The sequence below is a fragment of the Jaculus jaculus genome, chromosome 8 (assembly GCF_020740685.1).
Source record: "Jaculus jaculus isolate mJacJac1 chromosome 8, mJacJac1.mat.Y.cur, whole genome shotgun sequence".
Lineage (NCBI taxonomy): Eukaryota > Metazoa > Chordata > Mammalia > Rodentia > Dipodidae > Jaculus > Jaculus jaculus.
This window is the reverse complement of record NC_059109.1, coordinates 75,345,753-75,370,064: the sequence shown is the minus strand read 5'-3', so window position 1 is coordinate 75,370,064 and position 24,312 is coordinate 75,345,753. Positions and strand designations below refer to the sequence as shown.

General features: G+C 48.0%; 1 protein-coding gene across 1 annotated transcript in view; it reads left to right on the top strand.

Moving 5' to 3' along the window:
* Adgrd1 (adhesion G protein-coupled receptor D1) overlaps positions 1–24,312 on the top strand; it is a 125,836-nt gene that overhangs the window by 37,307 nt on the left and 64,217 nt on the right. Inside the window, exons 12-13 of the mRNA XM_045157019.1 lie at positions 489–564; positions 1,989–2,130. Of these exons, the coding sequence (XP_045012954.1) occupies positions 489–564; positions 1,989–2,130 (218 nt within the window). The remainder of the gene's footprint in view (positions 1–488; positions 565–1,988; positions 2,131–24,312) is intronic.

Below are 24,312 nucleotides of genomic sequence, written 5' to 3'. Positions count from 1 at the left end.
ACTGAGCATCCTCTTTTCCAAGTATAGGGTCCTGTTGCAAAGTTGTAAGATGATCAAGGGGCAGGAGACATGTCTTAGCCAATTGGGTGGTGGTGGGCACTTGCAAGCCTGCATCTGCTGCCTTGTGTGTGATTGCTACCAAAACTACCCTGTGCAGACTGAGAAGCATGCTGCCTGTTGAGAGGCTGACAGCTGGCACCACCCATCATAGCCCATCAAGGAACCTTCAGCCCCAGAGGCTGTCTGGTGTCTGGGCAAGCATCAGCACTGGTGTGTGGCGTGGGCACAGAGGGCAGAGTCACTGTCACTGCTGAGCTCAGTGGACTAGCCAGTGGCATCACTGTTGTACAAACACCCTGTAGTTTAGGTCTCTTTCCTTTCCCTAGGAGTGTTGGGCTGGGCTGTGCACAGCTAGGTGGGGTTCCCCATGGCTCCTGCTTGTACCTGGAGTGTTGACAGGTGTCTTCTGATCTCTGCTTTGTCTGCAGCCTGGACTACCATTGTGGGCCTTCTCTACCACTCCGTGCACTATTACCTGAACTACATACCCCCAGACAGCACAAAGTGAGTGTCTCAGGGTGGTACAGCATGGGGAGAGGGTAGCACACATTTCCTGGGTGGTACACACCATCACGTACATGCATAGCATTCTATCAGAGTGTGCTGGATGTCAGAGTCTGGTGCCTTTCTGTGAGAGTCAGGATGGGCTACAGCCCTTTGGAGGAAACTCAGAAACTCCCTCACTGGGGTCCAGAACACCTTGGGGCAGGCAGTACTCAGAGACCCATAAACAGCCCCTGTGCCTGACTGTAAACTTCTATTTCTATATTTATAAAACAGGACATCAGATCTGCCCTCATGATTGTCTGCCTGTAAGAAGATTCCCTTTCCCTCTCACATTCATGGCTGGTGTGGGGCAAATAGGAAGCTCATCACACAATGAAAGGGCAGCTCACCCTGGAGCTATCCACATGCCAAGCTAGTCAGAGCCTAAGCATGAGCTCTTCCTCGTATCTTATACACCTACTGTCTAACTACGCTGTTACCGGTCCTGGCCATTAGTAGCATTTCAACCTTATAACTCTGAGTCTGGCATAGAGGATATTAGACTGTTGTAGACTGGAACACAACAGAAAATCTAGTCTAACTGGTTTTAGGGAAAGAGGAAAGTTGATGGATTGTATAAACTGCAAGTCCCACAAGCATCTGGCTTCAGGAGCTGCTTGATCCAGCACCTGGGTGATGTCATGGTGCCTCATCTGAACAATCTTCTGAAGTGAGCTTCCTCTCAATCACGCAGTCCCTCGGGGATTTAAGTAAGGGAAACCTTGTCCTTGGGGACTGACATCCAGCAGGGAGAATGAGACTGTACCAGAGTTCTTTCCCTGTGTGCTATCATAGCTACTTAAGGTTACTGGGTTGTGACTTTGTCTCCAAGTTGTCACCATTAGCCTGGCTCAGTCCTGGATTCCAGGCTTGCTTCTGATCCAGCAAGAAGGTGGGCTAAGGGTGGGAAGGTCAGCTGAAGCAAAGAGGTACCTTTCTAGAAATGGAGCATGGGAACACTGGGAGGCAGGACAGCAGATATCACCATACCAGTATTTACTACACCATTTCATAGTCAGGGAAATAATGTTCATATGGGGCAAGTGAGCTGCCCAAGGTCACACAACCAGGCAGCAGATTTTCTGAGGTCCTGTTGTGGGCCCACTCTCCTACACTCCCTGAGCTGTATGGCCAGGGCATATGGGAGAGACCTGTCTCACCTGCTGGTCCTGTTGCCATACCTCAAGAAAGCAGAACGGAAGGATAGAAGTGATTAAGTTGGGTTGCAATAAAGGTAACCTCCCAGATACAGTGCCGAGTTTGTAGGGGTGGACAGTGTCTCCCAAAGACCTAGGTTTCAGAAAGCCCAGCTTCAGTGTCACACTATAGGTGTATGGACCTCTCTTACTTCCTGTTTGTAACCATTTCCACTGATTTCCAAGGATCCCAGAGGCTATGAACTGCAGAGATTGCCTGCTGTCTGCTGTTAGCCACCTGATCTCCCTGGAGATGTCCCCACCACCCACACTTTCCCAGTACCTGTCAGGCTTCCCTCTGATCACCATCCGTCTCAGGCATAAGCTGGTGAGTGAGCAGCTATGGCCCTTGCTGGCCTTGGACTTAATTTACATTGAGGGATTTTGGCTTTGGTGGCTGCCAAGGCCTGGTATGAAGAGCCCTACATGGATCTGGTGCTGAGAAGTGGGAATGTCCTCTTCCTAGAGTCCCTCTCCTTGGAACTGCTCTTGACCCACAGGGGAAGATCCTATCAATGGTACTGGGGTCAGATATATAGACTGATGTTGAATGAAAAGGTCTTTAGGGCCCAAGGTGGTATTCTGAGATTCATACAGCCCTGGTGGGCATGTCTCTGGTTCATGGTATGTGCTGTTTGGAGGGGAAGGACTGTCCTGGTCTTACTTATCAGGTGTGACAGACATTATTCAGATGTGGAACTGAGCTCAGAGTTTGGGAGAAATGTCCTTGTGCTTCAGGTTTAGAGGGAAGAGAAGTTTGTCTTTGTGAATTCTGACTGTGGTCCTCTCACAGTTAGTCATCTTTGCAACTAGGGGAGAGTGCTGCGTCTGTTAAGGTGTACACACGTACATGCATGAACGCATTAGTACAGTGAGTAATAAGTTCCTAGAGTGGGCAGGAGAAGTAGGCAGGTAGGGCAACAGCTACTGAGAAAGAGAACAGACAAGCTGGCTCACATCCAAGGTCAATGAGAACACACAGGGGACCACATGCATGGCATCCCCACAGCCCTCATTCTTAGTCAGACTGGCTGGAGCTAGAAACTGAGTCTGCGTGTGTGTCTGTGTGTGTGTGTATCATGACTTCCTCCTTGCCCTTTCATCCTTCTGTCCATATGTCAGTCCTTCTTTTCCCTTCTTTTTCACAAGAAGGGTCACATACTAAAGAGTCTCTGCTGTCCTTCCTGTGCCTGTCCTAGGCTGGTTCCCCAAACCTTGTACTTTGTGCATGGTACTGCCTTGTGTGGCTTGCTCATCCCTCTCTCCTTATTATATTTAGATGGCTCTTAGTATTCAAGTTGTTTCTGTATTCTGGGCTTAGAAGTGTGGCTTTGTAGCAGGCTCCACCAGAGGATCTAGATTCTATAAACAGACCCTGTCCCTATCCTACTTTCTTTCCCCCTTATGTCACCCCCTCTGGTCATGTCATGAGGAAGGGACAAACAGCAGACAGGAGGGGGCCCCCAGGCCATCCCAGTGAGACAAAAGGATGGCAGACTCCAGCTATTCCCCAGCCCCTCCTGGGCACCTGTGAGTGTGTAACTCACTTCCAAATATGGAATATCTCATGTGGCTAAGGACAGATTAACACAGACTGGGTCCAAAAGACTGACTGTTCCAGTGGGGTCTTGTCTGGTACCTCAGGAATAGTATGGCCTGGAATTCTCACCCAGATGAGCATTCCATCTACCACAGCCTGGCAAGAATGTGGGGGCAGAAAGCAGGTGCAGGTGGCCATAGCTGGGGGGCTGGTCAGGCCTGTGCAGCGGGAGGGCTGTGAGACTGCATGGGTATGGTGGCTCCTCCACACATGCCTGGTGGAAGGGAGATGATGAAGGCTGCTGGGAGGACCTGGAGCCCTGAGGTTGCTGCAGGCTTAGTGGCGAGCTGCAGGGCTGCAGGCGGGGTGCTGCTGTCTGTTCTGGAACATGCGTACTTCTCTCTCAGGGCACCATGCAGCAAAACTGGAACTGTCTCAAGACCTGACTCGACTTGATAAGGTGATGGCAGGAGGACTCATGGGCATTGTTCCACCCTGCTTGCCATCCTGAGGCTTGCTGGCCATAGCCAGGGGCACAGGAGGTCAAGTCCTAGTGGGTGAGGGGAGCCAGTCTCCTACTTCTGCAGCAAGATTGCCATCATGCAAAGGCCCTACTTTTGTCTTCTGTGAAGTGGGAAGGTGCCAATTTGAAAACCAGAGAAAAAAGAAAGGGTGGACTAAAATGCCTTCCCTGTTTAATGGCTGGTTGCTAAAGTTATTTTTAACAAAGAGAGGAATGGATAAAGAATCTTGTCTTAAAGAGGCAGAGAGGAATTTTTATTCTACCAAAAGAGGATGATAATTAAAGTGGTTCTTAGCCAAGTGTCCTCAAGGGTTGGTTTTGTTTGTTTGTTTGAAAGTTACTGCTGGCCTTCTGAGGCTGCTTAAGCAACATGCTTCTTAGAGTTGTATTGACATGTGCTGTGAGTGTTTACCTGGAGCCACACTGGGGCCTATGAGATGGAGGGAGGGCACTCTGGGCTTCTTGGCACTCATCTCCCACCACTGTGCTGAGGAAGAATGAGGCAAAAGGCAAGTATCAAAGCACTCTCTTCCCGCATATCATGAGAGTGGCAGTGCAAGGCTGAGCTGCCTTCTTTTTATCTTATTTAATTTTTTAAAATTTTATTTTAGAGACAGAGAGAGTGAGACAGAGTGCATACAAGAGAATTCTCGCTCAGGGGCCTCAGCCATTGTAATCAAACTCCAGATGCTTGTGCCACCTAGTGGGCAAGAGAAACCTTGTGCTTGCCTCACCTTTGTGCATCTGGCTTATGTGGGATCTGGAGAGTCGAACATGGGTCCTTAGGCTTTGCAGGCAAGCACCTTGACCACTAAGCCATCTCTCCAGGCCAGAGCTGCCTTGTTTTCCCAGCGCAGACTAGGCAACAGGCTCCCAGGATCTTGAAGATTGGTGAGTAGGCCTATTCTGGACACTCCTGAGCAGGTACCTATCAAATCCCACAAGTGAGTGAATGGTACAGAACAGGCTCTCAGCCTGAGATCCTAGGACAGGAGGCCATCACTCTGGATGTGTCATATCCTGTCCATCACCTTTGACCCTCAAGCAGCAAAAGACAAATGAGTGAGGAAGGTTCTCTCTGGAACTCCCTTTTGCACACAGGTGGGACATGCTCAGGGCCCATGTATCTGTGTCTTGGCCAGCCCTCAGGGGCATGTGATTCCTTATCTCAGGGCTTAGTGACTTCTCCCCTTTTTTGGAAGATTCTCAAAGGTTGGCTGCTATATTTCCTGGTGCTATCTGTGTGTGACAGAAGCCCTTCACTTATAGGAATATTCTGCTGTCTTAGGAGCTCTCTGTCATGCAGGGCAATATACATCCTCCTGAGACACTGGAGCCAGTAACATGTGAGAAGTGGACCCCAAGGTTTAGAGGCAGTGTGGCAGTTCCCACTCAGAGTCTCTATGGAAGAGGATGTGACTGCCCAGCATACTCAAGTATGAGTTGGGACCCAGACTCCGGCCTGTCTTTTGGTGGTACCTTTCCACCTGCCTGGCTATGGCTTCACAGCTCAGCACAATGTTGGTGACTCAGGGACACCTGAGTGCTGTGAATGTGGCTGCCTTGAGAACTTTAGGACATCGAGGACCACCTTGGCCTCTATGCCAGGAGCATGCTCCTGAGCTCTGACAACCAAACACATCTTGAGTTGAAAATGTCCTGTCTGCAGCTACAGTTGGAGCAGTTAGGACATTGCTACTGCTGTACAATATTCCATTGTGTGGGTGTCAAACCACTGAATCACTAGAGGACAGTGATACCCCGGGCAAGTGTCCAGTCACTGATCCACTGGAGGACAGTGATGTATTCTGTGGGTGTCCGGTCACTGATGCACTGGAGGGCAGTGATGCCCTGTGCATCACTGGTGTACTGTAAGGGCAGTAATGCCCTGTGCGGGTGTCCCGTCACTGGTGCACTGGGAGAGCAGTGATGCCCTGTGCGGGTGTCCCGTCACTGATGCACTGGAGGGCAGTGATGCCCTGTGCATCACTGGTGTACTGTAAGGGCAGTAATGCCCTGTGCGGGTGTCCCGTCACTGGTGCACTGGGAGGGCAGTGATGCCCTGTGCGGGTGTCCCATCACTGGTGCACTGGAGGGCAGTGATGCCCTGTCTGGGTGTCCCGTCACTGGTGCACTGGGAGGGCAGTGATGCCCTGTGCGGGTGTCCCATAACTGATGCACTGGAGGGCAGTGAGGCCCTGTCCAGGTGTCCCACCACTGGTGCACTGGGAGGGCATTGATGCCCTGTGCGGGTGTCCCATCACTGGTGCACTGGGAGGGCAGTGATGCCCTGTCCAGGTGTCCCGTCACTGGTGCACTGGGAGGGCAGTGATGCCCTGTGCGGGTGTCCCGTCACTGGTGCACTGGGAGGGCAGTGATGCCCTGTGCGGGTGTCCCATCACTGGTGCACTGGGAGGGCAGTGATGCCCTGTGCGGGTGTCCCGTCACTGATGCACTGGAGGGCATTGATGCCCTGTGCGGGTGTCCCATCACTGGTGCACTGGGAGGGCAGTGATGCCCTGTGCGGGTGTCCCGTCACTGGTGCACTGGGAGAGCAGTGATGCCCTGTGCGGGTGTCCCGTCACTGGTGCACTGGGAGAGCAGTGATGCCCTGTGCGGGTGTCCCGTCACTGGTGCACTGGGAGGGCAGTGATGCCCTGTGCGGGTGTCCCGTCACTGGTGCACTGGGAGAGCAGTGATGCCCTATGCGGGTGTCCCGTCACTGGTGCACTGGGAGGGCAGTGATGCCCTGTGCGGGTGTCCCGTCACTGGTGCACTGGAGGGCAGTGATGCCCTGTGCGGGTGTCCCGTCACTGGTGCACTGGAGGGCAGTGATGCCCTGTGCGGGTGTCCCGTCACTGGGGCACTGGAGGGCAGTGATGCCCTGTGCGGGTGTCCCGTCACTGGTGCACTGGGAGGGCAGTGATGCCCTGTGCGGGTGTCCCGTCACTGGTGCACTGGGAGGGCAGTGATGCCCTGTGCGGGTGTCCCGTCACTGGTGCACTAGAGGGCAGTGATGCCCTGTGTGGGTGTCCCGTCACTGGTGCACTGGAGGGCAGTGATGCCCTGTGCGGGTGTCCTGTCACTGGTGCACTGGAGGGCAGTGATGCCTTGTGCGGGTGTCCCATCACTGGTGCACTGGAGGGCAGTGATGCCCTGTGCGGGTGTCCCGTCACTGGTGCACTGGAGGGCAGTGATGCCCTCTGCCGGTGTCCTGTCATTGATGTGCTTCTGTTTACTTTAATTGTTTTTTTATTTGGACAATTATACACAGTCCCTTTTCTATTTTTCTTAATGCCTGATATTCTGAATCAGATTTCTTAGGGTTGTGGACTGGTGCACTTGGGTTTAGTAAGACAAGGACTTGGACACAGCTATTATTCCACTAAAGTTTGTTGTGCATGAGAAGAGGCCAGCTTACTGTGCACAGTGCTTTTGCTTTGGCGTGGGGACCCGGCCAGCCCTGCTTCCTGACTGCTCCGCAGCAGGTGTGGAAGATGTGCTCACATTCCCTCCTACCCAGCCCCTGCACACATGAAGCTAAATATCATTTCAAATCTACAGTCAACTGATGGCAGACATTAAATTCCAACGGGCCTCCTCAGTGGTTCTGGGGAATATGCGCACACATAGAAGGCTGTGTAAAGGTGGTAGGGCCTGCCATGCTGCTTCTCTGATTTTACCTGTCTGAATGTTCAAAGCCATTACTCTAAGCTCTCTTGTCATTTTTATGGCTACATCATAGTCTGTAATCACCTTCTGCTGTTGTATTCTGGCTTTATCATATATAAACAAACTGTAACAGACCTTTGAGTGCTTGCTCAGTTGCCTATGATAACCTCTTAGAAAGAGAATTGGTTGTTTAAACATTCATTTGCACTTAAAAAAATTATTTTTTGAGGTAGGGTCTTACTCTAGTCCAGGCTGACCTGGAAGTTACTTGTAGTCTCAATGCGGCCTTGAACTCACAGCGATCCTCCTACCTCTGCTTCCCAACTCATTAGTACTTTTTTTTTCTCATTTTAAAATTTCACGGATGTTTAGGTCAAGTGTGTGTTTATCTACAGAGGAAGACAGCAGAACTGTTAACTCAGGTTCAGTATATAAATGCTAGGGTTTAAGTACTCAGGCAAACTCTCCCACTGCTATTTGAAGAGCAAATATGTTATAGCGGTGCAGCACTTGCACTCTCAGGATACACACTCATAGCACAGTTGCTGGAGTGGGACAGGCTCACAAGGTTACCCAACCCAGGAAGCAAAATAGGCCCAGTGTCCAGAGTGCCCAGTCCAGACACAGTCTAGCTGTCAGCATGAGCCACCGCTGCAAGTACTGCTGGGCCACTCTGAGCCTACCTGTTGGGTATGCAGTCCTGTTTGTCATGTGCTGGGCAGTGGAGCTGCTGAAGCCTGGGGCAAACGTGTGTACATCACTGAGAGATCAGGCCAGTCACATTTCCACCGCAGGCACGGCCTCACACCCCCGCCCTGGAGCATGTGAGCCCTGCTGCCATGGTTGGAACTGCCAGTTTTCTCCAGGGTGACCCTCCAGAGGACCATGTTGACTAGTTTTGATTTTATTTTGCTTTCCCCTATGACACTGGTGGCATTGTTGTGTATTGATTAGATATGCAGATACTCCTTTTAATCCATCCCATTTTCCCATCTTGTTGTTGGCTATTTTCTTATTGATTTTCAGGAGTCCTTCATGCATTTTGGATGTGAGCTATTTGCTAGGCCTGTGTATTCCAAATCCCTTCCTCCGCCGGGTCTCGCCTTTTTGCTCTTAGGATGTCTACTGATAAACTGGTTTTAAATTTTCATGCGGTCCAGTTTATCAAGCCCTTGTGTTGGGCTGTGCCTTCTTTTGTGTCTTGGTCAAGGACTATTACCTCACTCAAGACCTTAGAGAGTCTCACAGTGGCCTAATACTCTTTTTCCATTTAGACTGACTATCTTTGCCTAATTGTGTCTCTGTGTGTGATAAAGTACGATGAAGATTTTTTTTTCCCCATATGGATATTCAATTTACTCAGCTTCCCTTGTTGACAAAATAAGCCTTTGACTTGCCCTACAGTATCATCTTGGAGGTCCATCCAGTGACCTTTTCCATGGCTGTACCTGCCCTCCTCTCTGTTTGGCCATGGTAAATGGATGAGCCTAGGATCTGCTTATATAAACCCTTCAGCTTTGCTGCCTGGGAAGCTGTTGGTGGGATTCACATTTTCATGCCTGATGCAGATTGCAGACCTGCCTTCAGAATGATTGTACCATGGTATTGCCACCAGCGGGGCTCATTAGCCTGCTTCCCACTTAGCTACAAACTCTGGTCGGCAAAGTCACATCTGTGGAAAACACATTGTTTCCATCTGCAATCCTTTGCTTGTTGGGAGGCTGAGTTCTTTCCTGAGAGGCTTGGCCATCTGCATTTTCCTTTCAGATCACACTCTTTTCTTGATGTTTTTTTTTTTTTCCTGATGGGGTGTTTATTTTGTTATGACTTCTAAGTGCTTTCATATTACAGATAGCGACTCATCACCTGCAGCAATCCACCACCCTTATGTTTTATTTTGACAATTTTTGCTGTGGGTGAGTTACATTTTTTACATTGTCAAGAGCAGAAACCATTTTCTCTAGAAGGGTGAACCAAGTCCCTATAGCTGTGGTGACAAATTCTCATAAACTCGGTGGCTCAGAACAACACAGCTTTATTATCTTAGAGTCTTGGAGGCCAGATGTGCAAATTGGTTTTATTGGTTTAAAATCCAGGTATCAGGCTGGAGAGATGGCTTACTGGTTAAGCGCTTGCCTGTGAAGCCTAAGGACCCCGGTTTGAGGCTTGATTCCCCAGGACCCACGTTAGCCAGATGCACAAGTGGGTGCATGCATCTGGAGTTTGTTTGCAGTGGCTGGATGCCCTGGCGTGTCCATTCTCTCTCTATCTCTATCTGCCTCTTTCTCTGTCTGTCACTCTCAAATAAATGAATAAAATAAACAAAAAAAAATTTTTTAAATCCAGGTGTCCAAGGCTCAGAAGAGTGTCTGCTTCCTTGTGTTCCAAGCTTCTCAAGACACTTGCACCTTGGGTTCTTGCCTCATCACCTCCTTTGAACCAACCCAGAAGCCAGTTTCTCTCTCTGTCAACCTCTCTCTGCCTCTGTCACCACTTGGAACTCCTCTTTATCTTTTGTTTTTGGTTAGCATACAGAGATTTAGGTATTCATTCTGACATTTTCAAATACAATTTCTTTTTGTTGATAATTCCTTCCTTTGCTTCTGATCCTTTTGCCTGTTTCTCATGAGGATCCCAGAATGACTTTAGGCCTCCTGAATGGTCCAGCATATTCCCACCTCAAGAACTTGGATTAATGGCCCTGTACTGGTGCTGTTGCTATGTAAATGATACATATAGGCTCTTGGGATGGGAATACCTTCAGCAGGTTGGACACAATGTCTAGTCTATAGAGACAGGAAATGAGGACTAGAGAGAAGTCAAGTTCTCAACCACAGTCACTGTCCTTCAAAGAGAAGGTGGCCACTCAACAGACTCTCCTCTGACCATACCCCCCTTGGTTATTGAGGTTTTTTTGTGCCTGTTCTTTCTTCTCCAGTTGACTTCATGCATGGGGGTTAAAGAAATATTGTTGTGCATCTTCTACCAACTGAATAGGCCAGTGTGAGACTTCTTTGGCTATGCATCAGGTCACTGAGGGATAGTGGCCCACAGACTAAGGCACAAAAGCCACCTGGCTTTTTTCCAGGGACCAGCTCTCAGTACTGAATAGCTTTGACATGTTCCAAAAGGCACGGTCACCCCCTTCCATATCTGGCAGTACCTGCCAACCAGTCATCTCTGTAGCCTTCTGCATCCAAGTGGGCACATGTGACTAAGCACATGGAATCTGTGAAGTGTCACCATGAAACAGAAGAGACAATAGAGACTATGAGGAACTGGGCATCAAAAGGCTCATCAATACTGCCAACTGCAGTTTGCAGAATGTGACCATCTCTGGTAAAGGAATAATTCCAGTGCCTCTGCAGGCTGCCTTCTAGGGTAACCTCAGCCCCCAGCACCTCTCCTGCTGTGCTGCCCTGCTGGATGATGTGCTGGAGAGAAGTACGAGGCTTACTCCATGTTGTGACTACGTTCTTGTTGCTGGGACAAACACCCGACCAGAAGTAGCTTATGGGAGGAAAGAATTATTTCAGCTTACAGAAGATTCCAGGGGAAGCTTCATCGTAGTAGAAGAAACTGTCTCACTTTATTACACATTCACAGCAGAGATAGAACAGCCAGAGGTCAAGATGGCTGTGAACAAACTTAGAGCTGAGCTCTGCCTGCAGGTCCACCCCTGGGGACACATTTCTTACAGTAGGACTCCACTTCCTAAATGCTCTAAGCTCAGGACTAAGTAGGAAACTTAACCACAAACACCTGAGATTATGAGAACATTTTACATTCAACCCACCACATTCCATCACAGAACTGTAATGTGGTGTTTGGGGTCCAGGGAAGTTCTTGAACCCCAAATCCTAGGTTTGTTTCTAATTTTAATCAAATACTTGAATTAAAAAGATGAATAAGGATAATCATTAAATTAATATATTTATTGAGGGAAGTACAGAGCCAGGCAAAGGTACCCACATGGCTAGAGATCCTATGTGGAGGGCCTGGAAAAACCATGGAAAGAAAAGAGAGAAAAGAAAGTTCAAGGAGCTCCTGCCATGTGGGGAGCTGGAGGGGATAAAAAACCCGTGTGGAGAGTAAGGACTAGGGGGTCTTCCTGGCTGGGCTTAGTCCAGGCCCAGCTGAGGGAAAAATTCAACCACAGCTGGAAGTTCCCAAGTGGTCAGAGAGCCTGCCCTCCCCTTGCAAAACTAGAACCTTACAGTGGTGGGCTGTCTTCCAGCTCAGGTGAACCAGAGGGACAGCTGACTGGTTAGGGCTAGGGGCTGTTTCAGAAAGAAGCTATCCCTGACACCAAGTTCTGGGAACTGAACTTGACCAACCACAATGTTTAAATCCTATGAAAGACCCCCCTCCCAGGAGGGGTACTGGTTGTGAAAAAACAGGTCTAGGGAACTAGGCAAGAGATAAGAAGTCAGATCATCTTTGATTTCTAGCAAATGCAAACCTTTATGCCTTTTGCTTCCTTCCAGGAGTCCAGTCACCCTAACTGTACTTCCTGTCAGAACACTGGGGATGAACTAGGGTTCTGGAAAGGTAGGGCCTGTTGCTTACTGCATAGTAGGATTGGGTCCTGCTACTGACACTGCTTGCTCCCACTCAGCTCTGAAGCTGCTAATGTTCCCCATCGCAGACCAGTTGCATGACTTTCCAGCCCTGTCCTCCCTGCCATTGTCATTGGGGAGGCTCTGACTGCAGCTGGGTCAGGTGTGGAGAGGCCTTTGAGAGAGACCAGACCCGTTACCCTTAATAGGCTAAAACTCTGCCCTGGTCTTATCTTTCTTCCATGCATGACTTTCCTTCTTTCAGGGTCTGGTCCCATGGATCCTAGGGATTCTGCCTTTAGGACTAAGAGAGACTGCCAGGCAGGGACAAAATGCTTGGCATGATTGTTTCCACAAGAGTGGGAATAGTGATGGTCAGCTCAAACATGTTTTGGTCCATTCATCACCTACCCTCAACTTGTGCAGTCCCAACAATCAGACCCACTCCTGTGTGTCTGTCAGTTTCCCAAAGTGGGTACTTGAAATAGAAGAATTCCACCATTGACTCAGGTCCTGTCCGGAGCCACATGTCTGCTGAACCTCTTCTGGGGTAGTGGTCCTTCTAGGCCTGTCTCCTTTCTCTGTCATTGGGCTTTACTGTACCTGCAAAAAAAAAAAAATCACTGCTGTTAGACAGGAAGGGGAAGAGAGGATGGGAGGATGGTGAGGGAGAGAGGAAGATTAGCTCAACATTTGAACTGTGATCACTGCTGGCCTTCAGAGTCTAGATCAGAATCTGAAATGCACAGGCCTTCATAAACATTGGTTGAATGAATGAACCAAAGATCTGAAATAGCTTACAGAGTCTGAGCCATACTAAAATGCCCAGCTAGTCAGGAATAGACCTGGCCACACCCCCTGAGCTCTGAGAATCATGGCTCTGCTTTAGATTTTCCTTCACCACCTGGCCCTGCCAAATCTAAGTTGTCCCAACTTCCCACCACCAGGCCTCACTCTGACTAAGCAGTGTTGCTGCCTGTCCCTAGAAGATGCTCCTGTCCCATGACAGAGCCAGGTTCTTGTGAACAGACTGATAAGGTCATTTCCCCTCTGCTCTGAAACCTCTAAGGCTTCCCTACCACCAAGGTGAGGATAGATCTCTCCCCAGGGCTCACAGCCAGCAAGGACACTCTTTCATACTGTCTCGCTCTCCTCCTTCACCCCATCCATCCACAAGACCTTTGTACCTGCCCTTCCTCTGCCAAGAGTATGCTCCCTCACCTTCTTCCTGTTCTCCTTGTGTCCCAACTCTGCTGACTATTCTGGGGGTTCCTGGCTCAGGTAGGACTTAGTGCACCTTCCTTGAGGTACCTACATTTCTCCTATAGTCACTGCTGTACATTTATGTGTTCCACTGGAAGCCAGCTTCAGATGGCTTGTGTGCCATGCCAGCTGTGGTATATGGAGCACAGTAAGAGGTGTTACTGAGGAGGAAACACCCTGCTTCAGATACCAAGCTGAGTTGGGTGACGGTACCAAGTTCACTGTAGCTTGTGAGATGTGGGCATTGAGCTCAAACACAGGCCCAGTCACTGGCCCGTGCTCTGTAAAATGAGCTCATACAGTGCTCTGCATCTCCAGGCTGGCTGTGGGATTTAAACTGCCCAGAAGTGAAAAAGCAAAATTCATCAGGACATGATGTAGCTTTGCTGTGCTGAACTGGTGGCACTGTGGTGATCACTGGCCCCATGTAGGATGTTTTCTGTGTGATTTGAGAACCTCTGCCTCTGCCAAAGCCAGTAGCTGAGACACAAGTTACAGCTGTTATTCCTCAGAGAACTTGTATTAGAACAATGCTAACAGGGGTCAAAACACAGAAAGCCCACCCACTTCCCTGGGTCTAGACCCATGAATGCCTAGTACATTACATGATAGGAATGATGATGCAGGTGGAATCTGTGTTCTTTCAGTCAGTTATTTTCACTGTACTTGAGAAAGGCAAGAAGAGCTCTTAGAGGTGTATTCTCATTTAAACCAGTATGGAGGGAAGGGAGATGGTATTAAGAAACTGCTTTTCCCCTTGTCCATCTTCTTAAGGAAAAGAAAAGCAGACTTAGGTTTTTTAATTTTACTTATTTATTTAGGTTTTTCAAGGTAGGATCTCACTCTAACTAGGCTAACCTGGAATTCACTATGTAGTCTCAGGCTGGCCTCAAACTCACCTGCAGGTGACTTGGGAGGTATGGCTACATTCATAACAGGAAGGGCTCTTACTTTCTGTATTAGTTACTTTTCCCATTGCTGTGACCAAATGCCTCATGGAAACAACTTTGGGAGGAAGGGTTTATTCTGGGCAGCAGGAAAAGCTTAAAACTGTGGCAGTAGGAGCAGGAGGCTGTTTGTTCACATCTACACGGACTAGGGAGCAGAGAGCAGACAGGAAGTGGGCCTGGGCTAAACACTTCAGGGCCATTCAAACACACTCTTCACCATGTTGCCTTACAAGATTCTCTTGTTGCTTTTCATTGTTACCTGGGGCATGCACCTGGAGACCCTGGTGAGCAGGAAGGAAGGGGGCATCCACAGAGCTGGGGCGATATCTCCAATATCCTTGGAGGAAACTTTTTCTTACAAGGGTCTTGAGAGCAGCTTTAAGTCATGATTTAAAAGATCAGTTCCACACTCAATGCTACTGGCAACAGACGATGCTGGGTTGATTTCATATACTGTCTTTATTAGGAACAGTTGGAAGGTGGACCAAACCAGCTGCCAAATTCCCCAGAGCATCTGCTTTCCCACTTTCTGGAGCCCTGCCTGTCCTCATGGCAGGATGGTGGCTGTTCCTGCCCCAGCCAAAGCTCCAGCTCCTACACCTCTTGTCTTTGGCCCAGCAAAGGGAGAAAGAGCAGAGAGGTTGGCATGTGTCTTTGATGTCCCGGGGCAGTTGGAGGCCCTGCAGCCTCTGCCCTGTTCATTTTTACAAAGCATCACCATCTAGACCCTCACTTTATCTCAAAGCTCCTTGGCTCTGCTCAGAAAGAGGGATTTCTATGTCAGATGAAGAATTGTATCTGAGGAGACTCTGTGCCAAGAAGTGCAGAATGCAGAGTAGAAGCCAGGCTTTGGGCTTCTGAGGGAACAGTGGGAAACTGCCTGTTAGGCACATATGGGCACTTGTATTGTGAGCACAGCACAGCACATGTAACGCAGCTTCAAATGTGAGCCCTAGCAGGTGGTGGTCTGCTGGCCCCTGTCGTCTTCAGGGAGGGAGGGAGGGAGTCTATTGGTGTGGGAAAACACTACACTGTATGGACTCAGGGTGCATTCAGAACCCAGTAAGCTAGCAAGACTGCTGACAACAAGCCTGAGAGTGAGCAGGGGCCCTGATTCCCTTAGAGAATGGGGTTGGCTTGTTTGAAAAATTGGGCAGGACCAAAATTTACTAGAGACAAGCAGAAAGTGTGCCTTGCCCCATGACAAGGGGGAATTTGTGGATAAGGTCCTTGAGGCCTACTTCATGCCTTCACATGGGGTCTCTGACCTCCCACCTGGTAGAATGTGGTGATCACATGTCCATCTGCAAGGAGGACATGTGCCTTTGTTGGTGGTCACAAAGGCTTTATTACTCTGTTTCATGAAAGAACAGATGTCCATCGTTGGCCCAGACATGCAAGGCTGATACACTCTATTTGCTTGGTGGGGTGCTGGGGGTGGAGTCCATGAGCAGCTTTCTTGAAGGTGTGGTGCCTGGGGAGCCCTGGGTCACCCCCATGTGTTCCTCCTCTCCGGGAGTGTGTTTCTGTCCAAGTCATCCTGCAGCTGGCGGAAGTGAACCCCTGGGTCCTTTGTATGTCCAGAATCCTCAGCTGCCACAGCTGTGTTGCAATCAAGATGCGAGAAAGGGCCTTCCACCTCCCTGGTGTGAGCCCACAGCCTCCAGGAAGAGTTAGATGGGTGGATGACATGTAGGCTTGACCATAGAACCAGTTTCTGATATGTGGGGCTCCTTGGATAACATAGAGTGGTGGCCTACAAAGCTCTATCCTAACCAATGTTCAGATCTACAGTCTACCCTATGATGACCTTAGGTTGTGGCTTTGGCAGCTTCTTATAGCTCCCCTAAAAGACTTGCCTCTTGAGAAAATGTCCCTCATTTGTGAACAACAGGACAGTATGAGATACTGTAAGGGCTCCTGTGCCCTTTAGGAATAAGCCTCTGGTCAGAGAATTGTGGTTCTGCCAGGCCAGGCTCAAAGCCAGCTCTCTGCCTTCTCCATATTATTATGGGACAGGTTTTGTCCTATGTTTTTTCCTCCACAGCAGCCGACTGAGCACCCCAGGTGTCAGCTTTCAGATGGGCCTTGGTGTTTCCTAATACTGGGAACAAGAATAGGAAAGAAAGGAGAAGGCGGGGTGGGGGTAACAAAAACAGATGTAAGGGATTTCGGAGGTTGGGGGAAGAGGAGGAAGTGTCACGTGAGCATGCTAAAATGGGTGATGACACTTTTATGCACTTCTTGTGGTGGCGCACGCCTGTAATCCCAGCACTTGGAAGGCAGAGGTAGGAGGATTGCTGTGAGTTCAAGACCACCCTGAGAGTACATAGTGAATTCCAGGTCAGCCTGGGCTAGAGTGAGACCCTACGTTGAAACCCCCCCCCAAAAAAAAACATGGCTGGGCTATAGAGATGGCTTAGTGTTTAAGGTGCTTACCTGTGAAGCTTAAGGACCCAGGTTCAATTCCCCAGTACCTATATAAGCCAGATGCAGAAGGTGGCCCATGCATTTGGATTTAGTTTGCAGTGGATAGAGGCCTGGCGCGCCCATTCCCTCTCTCAAATAAATAATAAGATATTTTTAAAAAGAGCTTCCCTCTTTATAGAGTGGGGCCTTTAGTGTGACCTGAGCAGAGGGCTGTGCAAGGGACACCCCCAGCACGTGATTCAGCAGCAGGAACAGGTGTGTGGGAGGCTCTTCTGTGGGAGCAGATCATGCTGCAAGCGCCAGAAGCAAGGTCCTAGTGCTTACTCTCAGCATTTCCCCTGCCTGCTCCCACTCCTTCATGCTATATGCACGTGTTTACCTTGCATTGATAAACTTGTCAGTGCAACCCAAGTGCTGGCTTCCCAGAATCTCCCCTTAGCATTTATATCCAGAAATTCTGGGGTCAAATTGCTCAGAGACATTTTCTAGTCTGTACTGATGTGTGTGTGCCAGTAACACAAGTGTTCATCAGTGAGCCATACCAAATGCCTGTGTAGTCCAGACATGGCCATTTATCATGGCTTGGGACCTTTCTGGTTGACTCACATGATGTAATTATGGTCATCAGCAAGATGACTGTGTGCATCTAGCCTGGGTGTGACAGCGTGGCTGTAGGAGAAACCTCTGAGGACTGTCCTTGCTTAGATGGGAGGATGAAGCATCATGCAATCCAGCAGGACTGTCTGTATTGCTTTTGGGGTTAATAGGGAGCCCCAAGCCCTCTCAAGCCAGGTCCGTAGCTGGAGAGAGAGGAAAGGGTGGTAGGAGCACAGCTGAGCCAGGCACTCAGCCGGACACTTAAAACAACTCCCTGGGGTGCCGGAGTGTTCGTGGGTGGTCCAGGAAATCAACTCTGTCCTGCCTCAGGTCCCATTCCTGAGGAACTGGGCAAAAGCGCCTCATTTGCAAGGTCTTGAAGGCATGTAGCAGAGATGGTTCCAGGAATTTGTTCAGGAACTCAGGGAATTCAACGTGTCCCATCCAGAATAACAGTGGGCCCAGTGTTCACTGATGGCCCATTCAAGAGCCGGGTGTTGGTATCCCTGTCTTATTGTTGTTGTTGTTTGTTTGGAGGGATGTGGGGGAAATTGTCCTCCTTACCAACATCTGCAGGTTGTCTGTCCCGACTCCCTGGGGGCAGCTGCAGTGAGGAGGCTCCAGTGAGCCAAGCATTCAAGATTGTTGGAGCTGCAGTTGAGCTCACGTGGAGCTTTGCAGACTCTCGTGTTTCCACTTTATTGGGGGATGAGGTCTTTCATTTCTGTCCCCACACATCTACCATTCCAGCTGTGTATCGGAGTGGGATGGGTTCTGATGTATGAGAGGGACACAGTGCAGTTGCACAGCAGGGCAGGGCCGAGACCTCTCCCCTTAGTCCAGTCCCACTCAGGACCCGTGCCCTGAGGCCTGCGTCCTGCCATTTCACACTGGGGTCTTCTGGCACTGACCCTGTGGTTACTTCCTTATGCATAATGCTGCAGATACTCTCTATTAAACTTGGGGGGCAGCTGTCAAGTCCTTTCTCCCTCTCTGGCTGCCTTCCATGAGATCGCTGCTGTCTAGCAGGAGGTGAAACAAGAGGCTTGTACTGACTGAGCCCAGGGTTTCCTGAAACTCCTGCCTCTCCTCTCTTCTGTGCTAATTCTGGCCCCATTCTCCATCTGGGCCATTGCCTGTGATAAATGTTTGATTTTTTTTCCTGGGTGCGTTTCTTTGTCCAGGGTTGCTTACTTCTGCTAAAGTGCTCTGCTACATGGGAAACACGCATCTCTAGTAAAAGCTTTTTTACTGAGCAGCTTGTGCTTTGGGAAGGACCCGAAGTGGTGCTTGTGCCCCGGGAATGACAGGTGATCATCTCAGCAGCAATTGTCCATAACCCCATAAGAACCCCATAAATAGGGCTGTTGTCTGAATTTTAGATGCTATAGCAGTGAGTAAGTTGAATATGTAGAGCATCAGCCATCACCACAGACTTATTTCAAAAAGCCAGTGAAGGGCACACGCATGGCAGGAGATGTCTGCCAGCAGCAGTCCACCGTGCAGCTGGCTGGCGCCTGGCTCATGGTCCTCTGTGTGGCTCGGTTTGGGGGAGAGGGCACAGGTAAGAGAAAGTTCAGTTTTTCTCTGCAGAGCATCACTAACTGCCCAACAGTGTCACCACAATTTATACTGGTATGAGGATTTGGTCTGTTTCCCTGAGAACTTGGCATTTTCACACAACAATCACTGATTCCTGAGCATAGTCCCCCTTCATTCCTGACACTTCTCACTAGGACAACTCCCCTTCGTGCCAGTCTGTGGGCCCAGGGGCTGCTTTACCTGCATCCTTAAAAGCAGGCAACACAAAACCAAAGCCACACATGCAAAAGTACAGATAAGCAAGCAGAAACCAGCACCTATTTCAAGTCTGCAGTATGCTTGCCCCATAGGCCATCTCAGCAGCACAGGTCACAAACGTGTCTCTTACACAAATGTCCCTGTCCCCCTTTCTAGCCTTCCACGTCCCCAAAGTGGCTCACAGCCACTGCTGGAGGCAATATTCTAGGGCTTTCTGAGTAGGTTGCTGTCCAGCTAGGTCATTTTACCCATCTGCTGAGACAGGAGCTTTCAGAGAAGCCCCCTTGCTGTTTCCAGCTGGAGTGCCTCCGGCTGTCCTGCTAGGAGTGAGCTCCGCCGCAGCTCCCTGGGACCCTGCCTGCGCAGCTTCCCCTCTGTCTGTGTGTTTGGTCGTCACTATGCCAAGAATGTAATGGGGATGCAGGGTTGTGCCTTGGAGTAGCTACCCTTTTCATTCCCAGCACAAGAGACTTTGCTAGATCTGCCTACATTTCCCCTTCATTCCCACCACCTAACATTTCTCAAAGGTACTAAAGTCAGAGCATCAGATCCCAATCTGCTCCGGCTCTCAGGTGTGACTCTGTCATACCGATGACTGCCCTGATAGGCTGGTCACTGCTCTGTTACGACCCTCTGACAACAGTCTCCACTGTCCTCTTTCCCTGTTTCTATTCCATTTCGGGCCCATGAAGATTTCATTTATTTTTTGAACCTTGCTATATATGCCTTTAGTTTAGGAAAGTGTGTGTGTGTATGTGTGTCAATTAATTTGTGGAGAAAAAAAAAGTGAAATACTTTGAAGTAGATGGAAGGATGTTTGGGGGTGTTCAGCCAGGCATTATCTGGGGTTAACCCATTCCTCTGGGCTAATCTCCTCAGGCCTCTCTGCTCTTGCTCAGTGCTGTAACTCATAGAATACTGATGAGACTTCAGACAGTTTTTCTTGCTGAAATGTAAATTTTGTCTGGTGCAGGTTCGTTGATTTCCTCCCTGTGGATGTTGGTCAGTTTTGCCCTTTTGTAGCTATTAAGCAAATTTGTTTTGGCAGTCATGATGGCCTTGCTTTTCCTCGGAGGGAACAGTTACACCTTCCTAGTACCCTTGTTAATTAACAAGTGAAGTTACCTTTCCACCTTGCATCTGAAAGGAGTCATGACTGATCTTGGTAACCATTTTCTCTTCGTAAGTGGAAGGGTCTCAGGGGACAAGCTATGTTTGTTTTTTCTTTTTGTAATGGATTTCAACCGTTTGTGCATGTGTACTTGAGACCTGAGGAAAGTGGGTCTAAGTTGCTTAGTTATCAGCTTACAAAATAAAGTGAAGGATGGGGAAGGAAATAAAAATATAATAAGCAGAAATAGGTGCCACTGTAGACCCTGATAGAAGCTCCAGTGGTCATTGGGCACTCCTCTTCTTAGAAAGTTCTAGAATGTAAATTATGAGCTGTCATATTTCCATTTTTCCAAGTAAAACAGTGCTTTTTAAAAATTTAAATTTTTCTGTTTTTAAATTATTAAGGAGAAACTTTGTATAGACACATCATATGTTGGTGCTATCATCTCTTTTCTCCCTGCCCCCAGTCCACTGCAGGTCCTCTGTAGTAGGTTTGCTAGTACTTGCCATGGAGTTGTGGGTTGTGAGTTGTGAGAGCAGAAGTCAGTTACTGGGGGGAGGGGGCAATGTATCTGGATATATTGGAATGCAGCTATTACAGTCTTCCTGGCCCCTCTTCCATAAATTTCCCTGAACCTTGGTGGGTGGTGCTTTAAGTCTCCTTTAATGTGGAGCTTCTGGATCTCTGCTTTGGCGCATTTTGAGCATCCTCAGTGTCTGTCTCCATCACCCTGGGGCAGGTTGTCAGGCTCATCGTGGAAGCAGCACAGGTGCTCATCTCGCTCATTCTTCTGTGATTTCACTTGGGCCCTTCCTGTTATGTGAAGTGCAGTTCATTTCCTGCCAGGGAGTCAGCTATCTATTCTTGCCCTGTTGACAGATTTTGGTTGTGCTTGGTTCTCACTGCTACCTGAAAAAGAAAAACAGATTCTCCAACGGAGAATGAGATCAGGATATGTTAAAAGGGAGAAGCATTGTTAATTTAGAGATGATGATGATTATTATTATTAACAACATATTTTGTATGGACACATCATATATTGGTACCTTCTTTTGTCTCTCCCTTGTCCCCACTCCTCTGGGGACAACCTCAGCAGGGTTGCAGGTATTCCTCATGGGGTTGTGGGAACAGCAGTTAGGTTTTTTTGCTGGTGGGGGGAGGGCGGAGGAGATAATGCCTCTGGGCATGATGTCCCAACCTGTGGTTCTTACAATCTTTCTGTCCTCTCTTCTACAAAACTCCATGAGCCGTGGTGGGTAAGTTTTAAATCTACTTCAGTGCTGAGCTCTTAGGAGCCTCTGGATCTCTGCTTTGGTAGGTGTTGAGTATCCTCAGGATCTATCTCCTACACCCTGGTACTGATATCAGGTTCACCATGGAAAAAGCACTCTTGCTTGTTTCCCAATTCCTCTGTGCTTTCAGCTGTGGTTTAGCTGAAGTGTGAGTGGTAGTTTATCATCTTAAGTCCCACTACCTTCTGAAAAAGAAGAACAGATTCTCCAATGGAGAGTGAAGTCAGCATAGTTTAAATGGGATAAGCATTATTAATTTAGGGAGAATTTAATCTATGTAATCCCTCTTTTAGCCAAATACTAGTGAGAACTTGACACTAGAGAGGATAATCTTTGTCTTCATAGGATTCTGTCCTGGTTTCCAATTCCAAATACGGGTTCCTTTACACTGAGCAGATCTCTTAAACCAATCAGAAAGCTATTGGTTATCTACCCAGGCTGTGTGCCACTATTGCACTGGCATGTACACCCTGTCAGGGTGTTTGCTTCTGAGTAGCTTAGATCTCTGGTTGAGCAACCAGATTATTGTTGGCCACTTTCCCCCAGTAGCTCATGTAGTGTTTTCCAGCACTAGATGGGCTACTCTGTGTTGGCAGCAGATGGTGTCTTCAGCACTAGGGTCTACCTTTTGGTTCAGACAGGTAATAAGGGGCTCTGACAGAAATCTGTCTTGTTTTGGGGATCTTGCAAGTCTCTCTGATCACCAGCTCATTGTGGGTAGCAACAGATTTCTGGTACAGAGAGTTACAGACTAGAGACAAAAAAAAATTTTTTAAGCTTAGGTTTCATCCACCCTCTCCAGGGCCCTCTTTTCAGGTGCGCCCCTCCTATTGAGGGTTATATCCTTTAGTCTATCTCCAAGGATAAAGGTTTCCCTTTCTCCCCTTCCCCTCCCCTCAAACCCTTCCATCCCTATTGTCTGGGCCTTGAAGTAATTGCCTATCAGGTATGTCAGCAAGTCGAGCAGGTCCAGGTTAGGAACTGCAGATAAGTGACACCATGTGGCGTTTATCTTTCTGTGATTGTGTGAGTTCGTTGAGTAGGATCTGTTCCAAGTCTGTCCATTTTTCTATAAATTTAAGTGCATTGTTTTTTTTTTTCCCACTGCTGAGTAGAATTCCATTGTGTAAATGTACCACAACTTTGTTATCCATTCATCTAGTGATGGCACCTGGGTTGATTCCAGTTCTTAGCTGTTATGAATTGAGCAACTATAAAAATGGTTGAGCAAATATCTCTGTAGTGAAGCATGGAGCATTAGGATAAATGTCCAGTAAGGGAATAACTGTGTCTGTTGGTAGCTCTATATTCATCCTTTTCAGGAGTCTCCATATTGATTTCCATAGTGATAATGTAAGTTTACATTCCCACCAACAGTGGATGAGGGTTCCTCTTTCCCCACATCCTCACCAACATTTGTTGTTTGATTTTTTTTTTTTTTGAGGTAGGGGTTCAATCTAGCCCAGGCTGACCTGGAATCTACTATGTAGTCTCAGGGTGGCCTAGAATTCATGGTGATCCTCTTTAACTCTGCCTCCCCCGTGCTGGTATTAAAAACATGTGCCACAATGCCCAGCTTGTTGTTTGATTTTTTTAAATGATAGCCATCCTTACTGGAATGAGGTGGAAACTCGTAGTTGTTTTAATTTGCATTTCCCTATTAGTTAGGGATATTGAATATTTTCTTTACTGTGTGTGTTGGCCATTTGTATTTCTTCCTCTGAGAACTCACTATTCAGTTCTCTGCCTCAGTTTTGGAGTGGGTTGAGGTTTTTTTTTTGTTGTTTTTTTTTTGTTTTTTTTTTTTTTTTTTGGTTGTTTTGGAGGTAGGGTCTTACTCTAGCCCAGGCTGACCTGGAATTCACTATTTAGTTTCAGGGTGGCCTCGAACTCAAGATGATCCTCCTACCTCTGCCTCCCAAGTGCTAGAATTATAGATGCACACCACCATGCCCAGCTGATTTTTTTTATTGTTTAGTTTTTTGAATTCTTTGTAGATTTTAGATATTAGGCTTCTGTCAATGGTATATATAACTGGTCAATTTTTTCTCTCATCAGTGGGTAGTCTATTGGCTGTGCTTATGGTATGTTTGCCTGTGTAAAAGCATTTTAACTTCATAAGATTCCATTGGTTGACTGATTGTTTAATTTCCTGGGCTATTGGAGTTTTGTTCAGCAAGTCTTTCCCCACTCCTATATTGTGGAGAGTTCCTCCTATTATTTTTCTTCCATTATGAGAAGAGTGTCAGGTCATATATTGAGGTTTTTAAGCCATTTGGACTTGATTTTTATATGTGGAGAGATGGATGGTCTAGTTTCATTTTCCTACATATGGTTATCCAATTTGTCCAGCCACATTTGTTGAAGATGCTGTCTTCTCTCCAGTCTACATTATTGGCACCTTTGTCAAAGATCAAGTAGGTATAGTTACTTGACTTAAGGTCCGGGTCTTCAATTCTGTTCCATTGTTCTATATGTCTGTTTTTATGCAAGTACCATGCTGTTTTTGTTACTATGGCTTTGTAATATAGCTTTAGATAGGGTACGGTGATACCTCCAGAGGTGTTTCTTTAGCTGTAGATATGTTTGAACATCCAAGGTCTGCTACCATTCCATATAAATTTTGAGATTTTTTTTCTATCTCTGTGACAAATGATGCTGGAATTTTTATTGGTATTGCATTAAATCTGTATATTACTTTTGGTAGAATTGCCATTTTCACAATATTAATTCTACTTATCTGGTAATATGGGAGGTCTTTCCATCTTCT